The 11,778-nt window shown below is 35.7% G+C and overlaps 1 protein-coding gene across 3 annotated transcripts; it reads right to left on the bottom strand.

Moving 5' to 3' along the window:
- Positions 1-2,177: 2,177 nt before the first annotated feature.
- Positions 2,178-11,742, bottom strand: LOC110457609 (solute carrier family 35 member F1-like). 3 transcript variants are annotated; one of them, XM_021508955.1, is made up of 9 exons: positions 11,700-11,742; positions 10,751-10,930; positions 9,817-9,923; positions 7,630-7,823; positions 7,271-7,442; positions 5,886-6,042; positions 5,119-5,174; positions 4,404-4,558; positions 2,178-4,002 (listed from the first exon to the last, which is right to left on the bottom strand). In XM_021508955.1, the coding sequence occupies exons 2-9, from the start codon at positions 10,885-10,887 to the stop codon at positions 3,832-3,834; spliced, it is 1,149 nt and encodes a 382-aa protein (XP_021364630.1). In that variant the 5' UTR covers positions 10,888-10,930; positions 11,700-11,742; the 3' UTR covers positions 2,178-3,831. The 3 variants fall into 3 exon arrangements, with proteins under 3 accessions (XP_021364630.1, XP_021364629.1, XP_021364631.1); XM_021508954.1 differs by having other exon boundaries at positions 11,624-11,729; XM_021508956.1 differs by lacking the exon at positions 11,700-11,742 and adding an exon at positions 11,357-11,530.
- Between the last annotated feature and the right edge of the window lie 36 nt (positions 11,743-11,778).

Genomic DNA, 11,778 nt, shown 5'->3' with positions numbered 1-11,778 from the left:
ACCCAGGGTCCTGATATTTGACTATTAGTTACCTGGGATGAAGTGCTATAAAGTTTCCTCATATATACTACTTACACTTTGCTAAGGTTCACTTTAATTTTTGGGCATATGTGAAAATAAATATTATATTGGTTTATACTGAGATTATTTTGGAAAAAATGATTGTTCTGTTTATTCATCAGCTTGCAAAAATTCCAAAAATCGTAATTGAGCCACAGAAAAAGGGTTATCTTTAACATTGGTAACAACGAGGTATTCACTAAAAAAGTGAAATTGCACAAACTCATCCTAAATAAACAGAAACTGTTAAAGTATTGAGTGTGTCGCCCATGACCATCAATTACAGCTTCACAACGTCTGAACGTGGCCCGAATGAGATACGTATCCTGTTTTGTGGGTTAGCGTTCCACTCGGCTACCAAAGCTGTTCCCAGCTCCTGGAGCCGCCTTGGCTGAACATTTCTGGCAGAGAGCTGTCTGCAGCATGTCCCACACATGCTCGATGGGATTTAGATCCGGTGAGCGGTCATGCCAATCCATTCGTTGAATAGTCCTTGCTGTAGATACTGCTCTTTGTGGCCTAGCATTATTGTCCATAAGGATGAAGTCGGGGCCGATAGCGCCAGCGTAGGGTCTGACATAGGCATCGAGGGTTTCATCGCAGTAAATCCGGGGCGGTAACAGTACCATTATGGAAGACATTGTTAGTTTTCCCACGAAGGCTTATGCCTCCCTACACCATCACTGAACCTCTGCCATATCGATCACGTTCCCAAGGTTGTCTACATACTCTAACGCGCCTGTTTGTAAAGTCGAGACAAAATCTGGGCTCGTCAGTAAAAAGTACAGTTTCCCATTCCTGAAGTGCTGTGAGCTTGGGCCCAATCCAATCTAATCGGTCACTTATAGGTAGGCAGCTAAGGGAACTTGTATTGCTGGTCTGCGTGACCTTCAACCAGTATCATGAAGACGGTTCCTAACTGTCTGAGTGGCTACCTGGGTACCAGAAGCATTTAGGAGGTTATTTCGTAAACCTGTGACAGTCTGGAACCTGTGACGCCGTGCCTGTATGAGCAAAAATCGCCCTAGAACGACCTCTAGCATGACGTCTGGAAGGGTTTCCGTTAGTTTGGAAACGATTCCAAATTCTTGCCACATACTTTGAATACTGGCCAGGGTCTAATGGGAACCTAGTAAGTGACTTTACAAAACCAACTCCTTTTGTTCGAAAGGCCCAGGGACATGCATGACTTGTAGACCAGTAGTGCAAAGCTTTGCTTAGTCCTTGGAACATAACTTAAAAATGGTTGATGTTCCCATCATATCTTTGCTTTAATTTCTAGGCATAAGAAAACAAAACAAGTATGCTACCAAGTTTAGCTCGGGAATTTGACCCTGCCCGTGGAGAAATAATAGTACTACAGTACTACTTTTAATGAATTTTTTAAGTATCCAAGCCAGTGATGTATCTAACTTGAGTTATCATTATGGACATCATGAGGATTCACAAACACTACCCTACTTGGCAAAACAGACAAGTTTGGACTTACTGTTGTGTTCAAGGACAGGAAAGAATATGTCCAAATACTCAAGGGTACAAATGTTTTCCATTCATGAATACAGTTAAAAATAATTCAATGAAATGTGATGTCTGAATGTCAGAGCTGAGAAAATTATAAAGTTGAACGCTATAGGACCTTAGATTTTGATTTAATTACTAGGCAATATATGCTTGTGGCCGATGAAAGGAAGTTCCCCATAGCACATTCAAAATTACACCAAGCATCGTTTAGAGAGTCTTTTTTATGTATGATTTGTAATGATCATTGATTCACGATTAATTTGGTGTACATCCTACAGGACAGCTACGAGTGATCAGAACCACCATTGCAATAAAGCGGTCAACTATTCACCGGGACACAGTAGTTTGGCAGCACACAAAGCACCTACAAGCCCTTGGCACACACTCCACAGAGCAAGATATCTTAAGATACTAGGCCATGGTGAAAGCAAAACCACTGAGGAAGGTCTTGGGATTCGAATTGTTTCTACCTCTCGTAGTTCTGGCATTCCAACAGGCTAGCTACCATATGGAGTTAGGAATATGCACTGTCTGGAGTATGTTCTATTACAGAAGCTTGTAAGAAAAACAAACAAACACTTGGAAAAAATGTGACTTAAATTTAATGTTTAACATGATAAATCGAATTGAAGCTTAAACATAATTATTTAAAAATTCCTAAAATAAATTACATAAGGTCAGCTAAATTATTCACAATAAAACTTCAAATGAAAAGTGACCTTAAATTCATGAAATGTTATCTACTGGTACTTAAAAAAAAATTGGTAAGATTGTTCATCATTGTATAAAATTTATAGGAATTTTCTGTACTTTGTATTGTCCTTGAGTCTGGTGATTTAACCCCTCAGCAATTGTTAAATGTTCATAAGACCAATAATTAAAATTGAAAGGATTTCATATTACATTGCATATACCCTGAGGTAACCAGCTTGCACCCTCCATACCATGCACATCCACACAAGCCCTTATATTGTTAATGAGAGCCACTCCAACTGAAATTGTTGAATCAAATTTAAAAATTAAATTCAAAAAATTAATCTTTTTAAAAAAATCAAAAAAAGCTTTAAAAAAGCTTTATTATACAATTAATGTATATAAATCCATTATATACACACCTTCGAATATTCATCAATGCCCAAGTCTATCAAAAAATGAAGAGCATAATAAAAATACAGAGTATGTAAACATGAAAAAACTTGGAATAACTGATAAATACAATTGTCAATTACTGTTGAAAAATGTATAACAATTAACTCTTCAAATTCCAAACATGGCTCTTCACAACCTTGAACTAAAAAAAGTAGATTTTTTCAGGTCATATAGGCCAGGTGCATCTGTTACATTAAAATTACAAATAATAAAAACTTGCCCAGAATATAAAGTTGTGGACAGAGAGCACTACAATATTATTAAATGCAAAAAATCAGCATACCATACTAAAATATAACCATTGGAATATATCTCTTGCATTTGAGAATGCATATAATGTATGTAAGTTTATATTTATTTACATGATAGTCTGGTAATATCAAATGATAGATCTGATTAGTATATTTTGTGGTGATCGGTCAAGGTAAAAGATCACACCTGACAACTTTTGAAGTAAAATGATTGTGAAGAAGACATCTCAAGAACCCCTCAACAAATTTAGTTCATATTTACACCTTAGTATGGTAACATTGAGTTCTGCCCCTAACTAAAAGGAGTTTTATCAAAACAATTGTGTCAAATTTGAAAATGACTATATTTAGTGTATCCGAGCAGGCGGATGGGGTGGGGCACATTGGGTTCCTTATAAGGGTGTTCATTATTGTTTCTGTGTGCTCTTTTTATGTAATAAAGTGGTTGTAGACCTTTTTTCATAAAAATTAAAACATATATAATTAAAAGTATAATCGCACTGTTCACATACCAGTGCATGGTATATTACTGACATACACAGTACATGGATATAGTCCTATTGAGCACCAAAGTTTGGATCGACTGAGATGTTTTAAATCCCTTTAAAGCACCAGAATTATTACAGGTAATATTGAACAATTCTCTCCTGGATACAAGGATGAGTGACACTAAAATCAATCGAGGAAATTGTGACACTAAAATACTTGTATAATTTGTGTCTCCTTGCCAAAAGAACAAGTTTCAAGCAGGTTAAAAACAATAAATGAAAATTTCAACAAAGATTAATTAAGTTAAAACATTCAATAATAGTCAATGACAGTACTGGTCTCCAATCAGCTCAGCCTCTCCTCAATCATCCACACTTGATTCTTCCATTTCTTCATAGGAGTCTCTGGAGGGTGTACCGTCTATAGTACGGTTTATAGTGATGTCTGCCCCTTGTGATTCCGTCGACTGGCAAGAATATATAGCGATCCCACTAAGAATTAGTACGAAGGACACAAAGTACAGGATGTGGAACTACAAAGGAAAGAGAAATACTCAAGACATATGATTGGGTTTAAGATGAAAGTTCAAGTTACAGTATTGAAAGAGTCGGAAAGACATTTAAAGTTGTTCAACCTTTGTTTATGTAATGATAACTTTTGATACTACTGTAAAAGGATTGAAACATGTCAGTAATTAACATAATATGTCCTTTCTAGTCTACCCATCTATATAAAAGTAGCAGCATATATAGAGAAATTATCCTGCAAAACACCAGCAGTAAAATATTGACTCCCAGTGGATTTTCACCAGAGATACAAAGTTCAGCATGAGATAGGCGAACCAATAATTTTGCAAATACATGCTCTCTACAGCAAGCTTCTTAATCAAAACAATAAATATAATCAATATGAAATTCCAAATTAAGGACTTACTTCATATTTAAACAGGTAAAGACCAAATAGCAGAGTGTAGAAATCTGCAGACAGGATGGAGATGTTGACGGCCGTGGCGCTAGTCTGTTGAATCACTACAGTCATACAGGTGTACATGAGGAACTGGAAAACTGTGAAACCTATCAGAGGCAGCACTGTAAAACAACAGGTGTTGTTAGTAACAAACAATACAGACATTTTAAACAACAACGAACAGGTATTGTAAACGATAAGGAATTTTAACACAACAGGTATTGTAAACAATAAAGAATTTTAACACAACAGGTATTGTGAACAAAACAACAATTATGACATTGTAAGCAACAAACAATATAGATAATGTAAACAACAGCACACAGGTATTGTTTGACAGATTTTGTAAAACACAACAGGTATTAGAAACAACAACAATACAGATAGTGTAAGACAACACAGATACTACCAACCAACACCAGTATCGTAAAACATCTATCATGTAGGAAGAAGGTTCAATTGTATGCAACTCTTGTTTAACAAAGTTGTATTGTTACTGTAAGGGTAAAGGGTTCTATCATAGTACACAGTATCTGGATTTATAGCAAGGTTCTATAGTTCAGTGTTGACAGGGTTATTAGATATACAATCTTTGAATCTCATAGATAGTCATTTAAAGATTTTCATTGTATGCATTGAAAGTCAACATTTAGGAGGTTTACTGTATATATATCATACTTACATATATGGTAAGAAGAGAAGTCAATTTCTGCAACTCTATCCCGTTCTGTGACGACGCTAAGGAAACAAATTAATGAAGGCTAGTTATTGTTCTGTTCCTTATATTTTCTTAAGTATTCTGATCTAACTATTTGCTAATTATTCCTACCAGGTTTCAGTTGATTCTCCTAAATAGAACTAGGGTAAGGTTTTTTTCAGCGATTTTGTAAACTGGTACAAAAGTAACAAAGGTCAGTCACAGAATGAATGAACACCAAGAATGACCCCCAAAGTAATAAAATCACTTACCGGTAGTCAAGAGCATATTGTTTTGGTATATTTCATCAAAATTCGCCAAGCATATCATTCTAATTACCGGTATACACAAATGTTTTTAAAGATGGAAGCCATGATGGTTATCTTATATTACAGATCCACTTGGATGAAACCAGATTTGGTCCCGGCGAAACGTTTCTGAAATTGACGGTCTGATTACTAAGGCAAAAGCTCACATAAGCTTACCTCAAGTGAGAAAAAAAATCTGTTCAGATTATTTTGAGTATATAGATGACTGCACTGATAACTTTTTATGAGGATAAACAAAGGAGCTAAAACCAACCACGCTCAGGCGTACCTGGTATGTACAATTCTGACATTACAATCATCAATGGTTACATTGGGGTTTTCTGTGAGAGATCAGACGGTGAACAGACAACAGAGTATAGATAAGGTATTATACTGAACTTTATGTGGTTTAAGGTATCATGTCTTATTCTATATATTACTCACAATTGTATTCCATTGACAAAACTCCCGAACAGACCGACCATGCCCAGGAAGTCTGCCTTATCATGAAACTTGACGACATACTCCTCAGCCACGTTAGACACGCCGTACAGGGAGGCGCCTGCGATACACAGCAGGTCTCCTAACAGCTTGTTGGGTGCTTCACGAGAAACAAAAATAGCATGAAATCGGTTGAACAAGCTATAGGTGAGCAGGGTAATATATAAAGTAACAGATCATAGAATTAATGATACCCTGGCACTATTTATTACATACCATGTGAATCTTACTACCTATATATATATATTTTAATTAGATTTACATGGTTACATGAAAATATTTAGCACATAAAAGGCTCCTTATTTCACACTGTCGAAATACAGATGTTTTATTACCCAAGTTAAGAGTGGGGTTTTTTCTGTATTACTCCTTTATTTACAGCAATGTATCAAAATAAGAATGGTTTCCAAAAAACAATGACACTATGAGTCAATGTAATGCGACATCATTATCCTTCTCCACCATTGTTTTGATGGTCATGGCTCCCTACACTTGGGTCTTCAAACAGTAAAATTAAGCATACATCTAAGATAAACCTGTATGACTGCTGAGCAGGATTTTTAGAGAGAAAAAATACATAAATACCCACACAGGCTCATGTTATATGAGATAATCAGTGAGCAGATATGGATGGTATTGCATAATGTCTGAATGACCTTGATACAGTAAACAACATTACTTCACTCTGACTCTTAACGGAACAGACAGAGAGACAGATGGACATGACACAAACATATATTATCAAGCATACTACACACTTTCTAATCATGAAGCACACATCTTTAAAATTTCATAAAACAACTTAAACTGTATGAACAGGAAGATGAGACTTAAATTGAACGGTACAGGAATAATACACTTTGTTCAACTGCATCTTTATGCATCAATATGATATAATAGAATTTAATTCTAAGATTAATTTTGTTTTTTAAAGTCCTGAAAATTTAATCAAAATATTGGACATGATATGACCCTGGTGTAAATGCATGAATTAACTCTGTTGCTGGATTCAGTTGTATAACCCTCTGTTGCTGGACTCACAGTTGTATAACTCTCTGTTGCTGGACTCACAGTTGTATAACCATCTGTTGCTGGACTCACAGTTGTATAATCCTCTGTTGCTGGACTCAAAGTTGTATAACCCTCTGTTGCTGGACTCAAAGTTGTATAACAAGGCCAAAGTTAAACTGCAGTGAAAATTTTAAACACTATACTCTTCTCATGATGTCAACTACCTTTATGTAACCAGATTGAGATTAAGGCCAGTCTATACCCCTCACCTCATCTCTATCATCACAAAAGTTAGGCAGTAAATGAACTTAGGTTACCTTTCCCAGCGTCCTTGACATTTGCATTGCCAGACAGGAAATCAGTAAGGATCAGTCCACCCATGCCCAGGAGACAAACAACAATTCCTACGAAGTTGAGTGGTTTGTACCGAATACGGAGGATGAGACATGACAACAGTAAAACCATAGGTATACTGAAACAGTCCAGCAGCTGTAAGGGAACAGAGACGGTAAAGTATAAATATAAGACAATGGCTTTGTTTCATCATCATTTAAGCTAAAAGAATTTGTTCCTCTGTATCAGATAATTATATTTAAAAAAATATCTATAGACATTTCACTTTTAATTCACTTTTTTTTTTGATATCTATAAAAATTCCATTTGACTTATGACCTACCTGTACACTGGTGACAGTTGTGTACTGATAGGCACTGACCACCAGAAAGTTGGCCTCTACGTCAGCAATGGCGATGAGGATATACTTCCAGCCCCATGTCTTCAGGCGTTGACACAGATTCCTCTCGCCAGAGCGACATGCCAGGACAGGCGTGAACACCACACACAGCAATAAGTAGTTGAGGAAACATTGGGCTACATAAAGGGAACAACTTTATTATATAGATTTTATTGTTGATTTATTAATATTGAGTAAAAAAAACACAACACCTACTGTTAATATTGATCTATTTTGGGGTGTTATTTCCCAGGTGTTCTATAATGCGTTTTTGGATGGCTGCATTGGCTGGGCCAACTGTCGTTAAATATAATATAGAAAAATCCCTGTTTATAGTTTACATGAGTGGTCATTTTCTTTTAATCTAAACATGTCAAACATGGTACATGTATTGTATATCAAAAGAGTACAATAGACATATGGCAAAATTTTGGTAATGACAGCCTTATATGAAACCCTTTTGAACCAGGCCCCTCTCCTTAGACAAACTGTTTATTCATACATTGTACTGTTCCCTTAGTCCAGGAATCCTCTCAACCAAATAAGGTAGTCCTGTTTTCCATGAAGAGAAGAGTATAGGCATTTAAATATTTATCTCTATTTTCCCTATACTATGTTCAGTCCCAAGGGCCAAGTTTGCTCTATTCCGTCTTTGCATATTGCAGAGTTATCTTCTCTTGTGAGCAGGGATTGATTGTTACGTCATTGGTTTGTGAGAGGAACGTCATCAAATTTTGAGAAAACGACACATTTTTTTGACACAAACCAATGACGGAACAATCAATACCTGCTCACAAGAGAAGACAACTCTGCAATATGCAAAGACGGAATACCAAATTAAGTCGAAACCTTTTTTATTTACCCATACTCAAAGAGTAGGGTTTAAAGATTATTTAATCAACATTGAGGCACTGGCTCAACAATGCTCCAGACCAAAATATAGTCAAAACCATTCAGTCATTCTTAACTATTAGTATTCCAAAGGAAAAGTTGAAGTGAGATGCCAGCCGGAATACAATGGTCGGAACAACACACACCAAACCATGGCATAAGTTTACTTTACCTTTCAGGACAGGTGAACTACAAATCCTATTAATGTGATGGTCTAACTACGGTCCCAAAGACATTCAGCAGAAGTAACCTCACTTTTACTATCTCAATGTTCATGGGTGATATTAAGCGTATATATATATATGTAGGTTACAGACAGTTATTGTGTGGTTACTGGTAAAAATAAGTAAATATATATTAGATCAATCAAATTGTAGATGATGGTGATAATGATATAAAACATAGTCACCTACCTGTTGTTATGATAACATTGACCTTGTAACTATGGGGCTGTACCTGTTGTTATGATAACATTGACCTTGTAATTATGGTGCTGTACCTGTTGTTATGATAACATTGAAGTTGTAACTATGGTGCCGTACCTGTTGTTATGATAACATTGACCTTGTGACTATGGTGCTGTACCTGTTGTCATGATAACATTGACCTTGTAACTATGGTGCTGTACCTGTTGTCATGATAACATTGACATTGTAACTATGGTGCCATACCTGTTGTTATGATAACATTGACCTTGTAACTATGGTGCTGTACCTGTTGTTATGATAACATTGACCTTGTACCTATGGCATCGTACCTGTTGTTATGATAACATTGACCTTGTAACTATGGTGCCATAACTGTTGTTATGATAACATTAACCTTGTAACTATGGTGCCGTAGTTGTTATGATAACATTGACCTTGTAACTATGGTTCCATTACTGTTGTTATGATAACATTGACCTTGTAACTAAGGTTCCATTACTGTTGTTATGATAACATTGACCTTGTAACTATGGTGACATACCTGTTGTTATGATAACATTGACCTTGCAACTATGGTTCCACACCTGTTGTTATGATGACACGTACTGACCTTACCATTATGGTCACCTACCTGTGGTTATGATGACCTTGACCTTTTGAACTATGATCACCCCATTGTGGTTGTGATGACCTTGGCCCACTTATATAAAACATCTCAAAGTTAAGGAAAATTCTCAAGCAATATATTGTCTATTGGAAATTTTAGACTTGAGGAAATCTAATTTAAAACAGTGTAATTATATGAACTCACCAGTTGGGATATTCACTCCCTGGTTAGACAAAAGACCACTAGTGACTGCTAGTCCACACAGGAGAAGAGATATAAATTGTCCCAATAAAACAGCTTTCCAGAAAATTCTGAAAAATCAGACAAATAATACAAACTATATTTTTACTGTATGTTCTACCAGGGACGTCTATATACTGTCCCTGGTTCTACGTCTTAAAAATCGGTCCAAAATATCAATCCAGTAATGATTTTATTGTTGTGAAATTTCAAAAACAGGTACCAGGTATTTTCTGTTTTATTAGTAAAAAAATAAATAAGTTATGCTAAAACATTTATAATGTCATGTCATACTGATATCCCCCAACTACTAGCCAACTTGGCATGTGCAGCAAGCTTGATGATAAATATCACAGAAAGAAAACCCTAATTAAGGTCTGATGGCCTGGGTCCAGTATATTTTGTTCTGCAGGAAAGTGAAAAGTTTTGTTTATACTTGCTGGATGAGCTTGCACAATTTGTTTTAATTTCTATTTCTTTTTACTTTGTTCACATCATACAGATTTATTAGTTAAACAACTGACAGGAGAAAGAGCTTTGTTTCTGTTAAAAAAAAAGAAACATAAGGTTAGGCTTATTCCATTAATCGTATATTTTATGTACATGACTATCTCTAAGTAGTACAATATTTTATCTCCAGCCAAAGACTACAGTGCTTTCGAAAACTATGATCTTGCCTACTTATTTTTGGTCAGGGATATCAAATCTACGTAGATGCTTTTAATGCATAAAGTACACCTACAACCTGGATAAAGGGTTTCTATATATATACATGCACCTACCAAATGTTCCAAGAATGGTGGCAATGATGGACAATCATGTTAAATTTGAGAAAAAGTTATGTATTGTCATTAAGTTCTGTATTGTCACTAAATTCTACTCATTTACTAACACAGACCTTGCCCTAAGAGCTTTGCGAGCCCCATTGATAAGTTGTGTACACTTGTTCCCACAGGTCTGTTCCTCGTCACCATGTTCATCGTAATTCAAATTAGAAGTTAAATTCTCACTATCGGTGCCAGATAAACAGCCCATAGTCCTTATAGTGTACAACTTGACTCATCACAACTCTATTCACCTGCAAACAAAAAAGGAAAGATTCAATGGACATATTGACCCGGTAATAATAATCATTATGAAAAAAATATATTAATGCAGCTGCTGGTTTAGGATTCAATGAAGTATCTTCAGGCTACAAAAGATATTATATCCATTTTTTTTTTTTTATATTACAATGCGGCTGGCAATATCACTATATATATATGGCAATTTCAGTTTTTAATTCAACTTAATCTGCGAGTGACACTGGCTTAACATGAAAGTAATTGTGCAACATCTGTGTTAATAGCATATATTGCTAATATATATATATATACCACTGCTTCACCACGTGTTCAGTATGTCCTGCAATAGCCTAATTATACAATTTCTGATGTCACTCATCATGTCATCTATACAGTTTGAAAACTTCGACACTTGTCAAAATTTTAAACTTTTGACTTACCAATGATAAATTATTGACCTTCGCACTAAATGAAAACAAGTAGATTTGAGAAATATTGAATAGATCACAGTATGTCTGTCAACAGCATGGCATTGTAGTGAGGTCACTGATCAAGGATACCCTAGTGTCAATATATTGTGATAGTCACTCATCATAGTGTAAGTGATAAGATGTCAGATAAAGATCTTTTTATTTCATATTGACATCCACTGAGCAATGCAAAACAACCAAATAGAAAGTTTGAATTCAATCCATACGATAACTTACACATAGGTCAGGCCCAATCTCCCCAATTCTATGAGTATGATTGTAATGAATATGTATTATCGGAAGACATGTTTACATTTCGATGGCTCTGGCTTCCCCGACTTTCCACTCGAATGCACCCGTAGAACACAGAAATGTTATAAGCGGCACAGATG

This window comes from Mizuhopecten yessoensis, unplaced genomic scaffold (genome assembly GCF_002113885.1).
Source record: "Mizuhopecten yessoensis strain PY_sf001 unplaced genomic scaffold, ASM211388v2 scaffold9253, whole genome shotgun sequence".
In the NCBI taxonomy this organism is placed as follows: Eukaryota; Metazoa; Mollusca; class Bivalvia; order Pectinida; family Pectinidae; genus Mizuhopecten; species Mizuhopecten yessoensis.
This window is presented reverse-complemented; position numbering and strand designations above follow the sequence as displayed.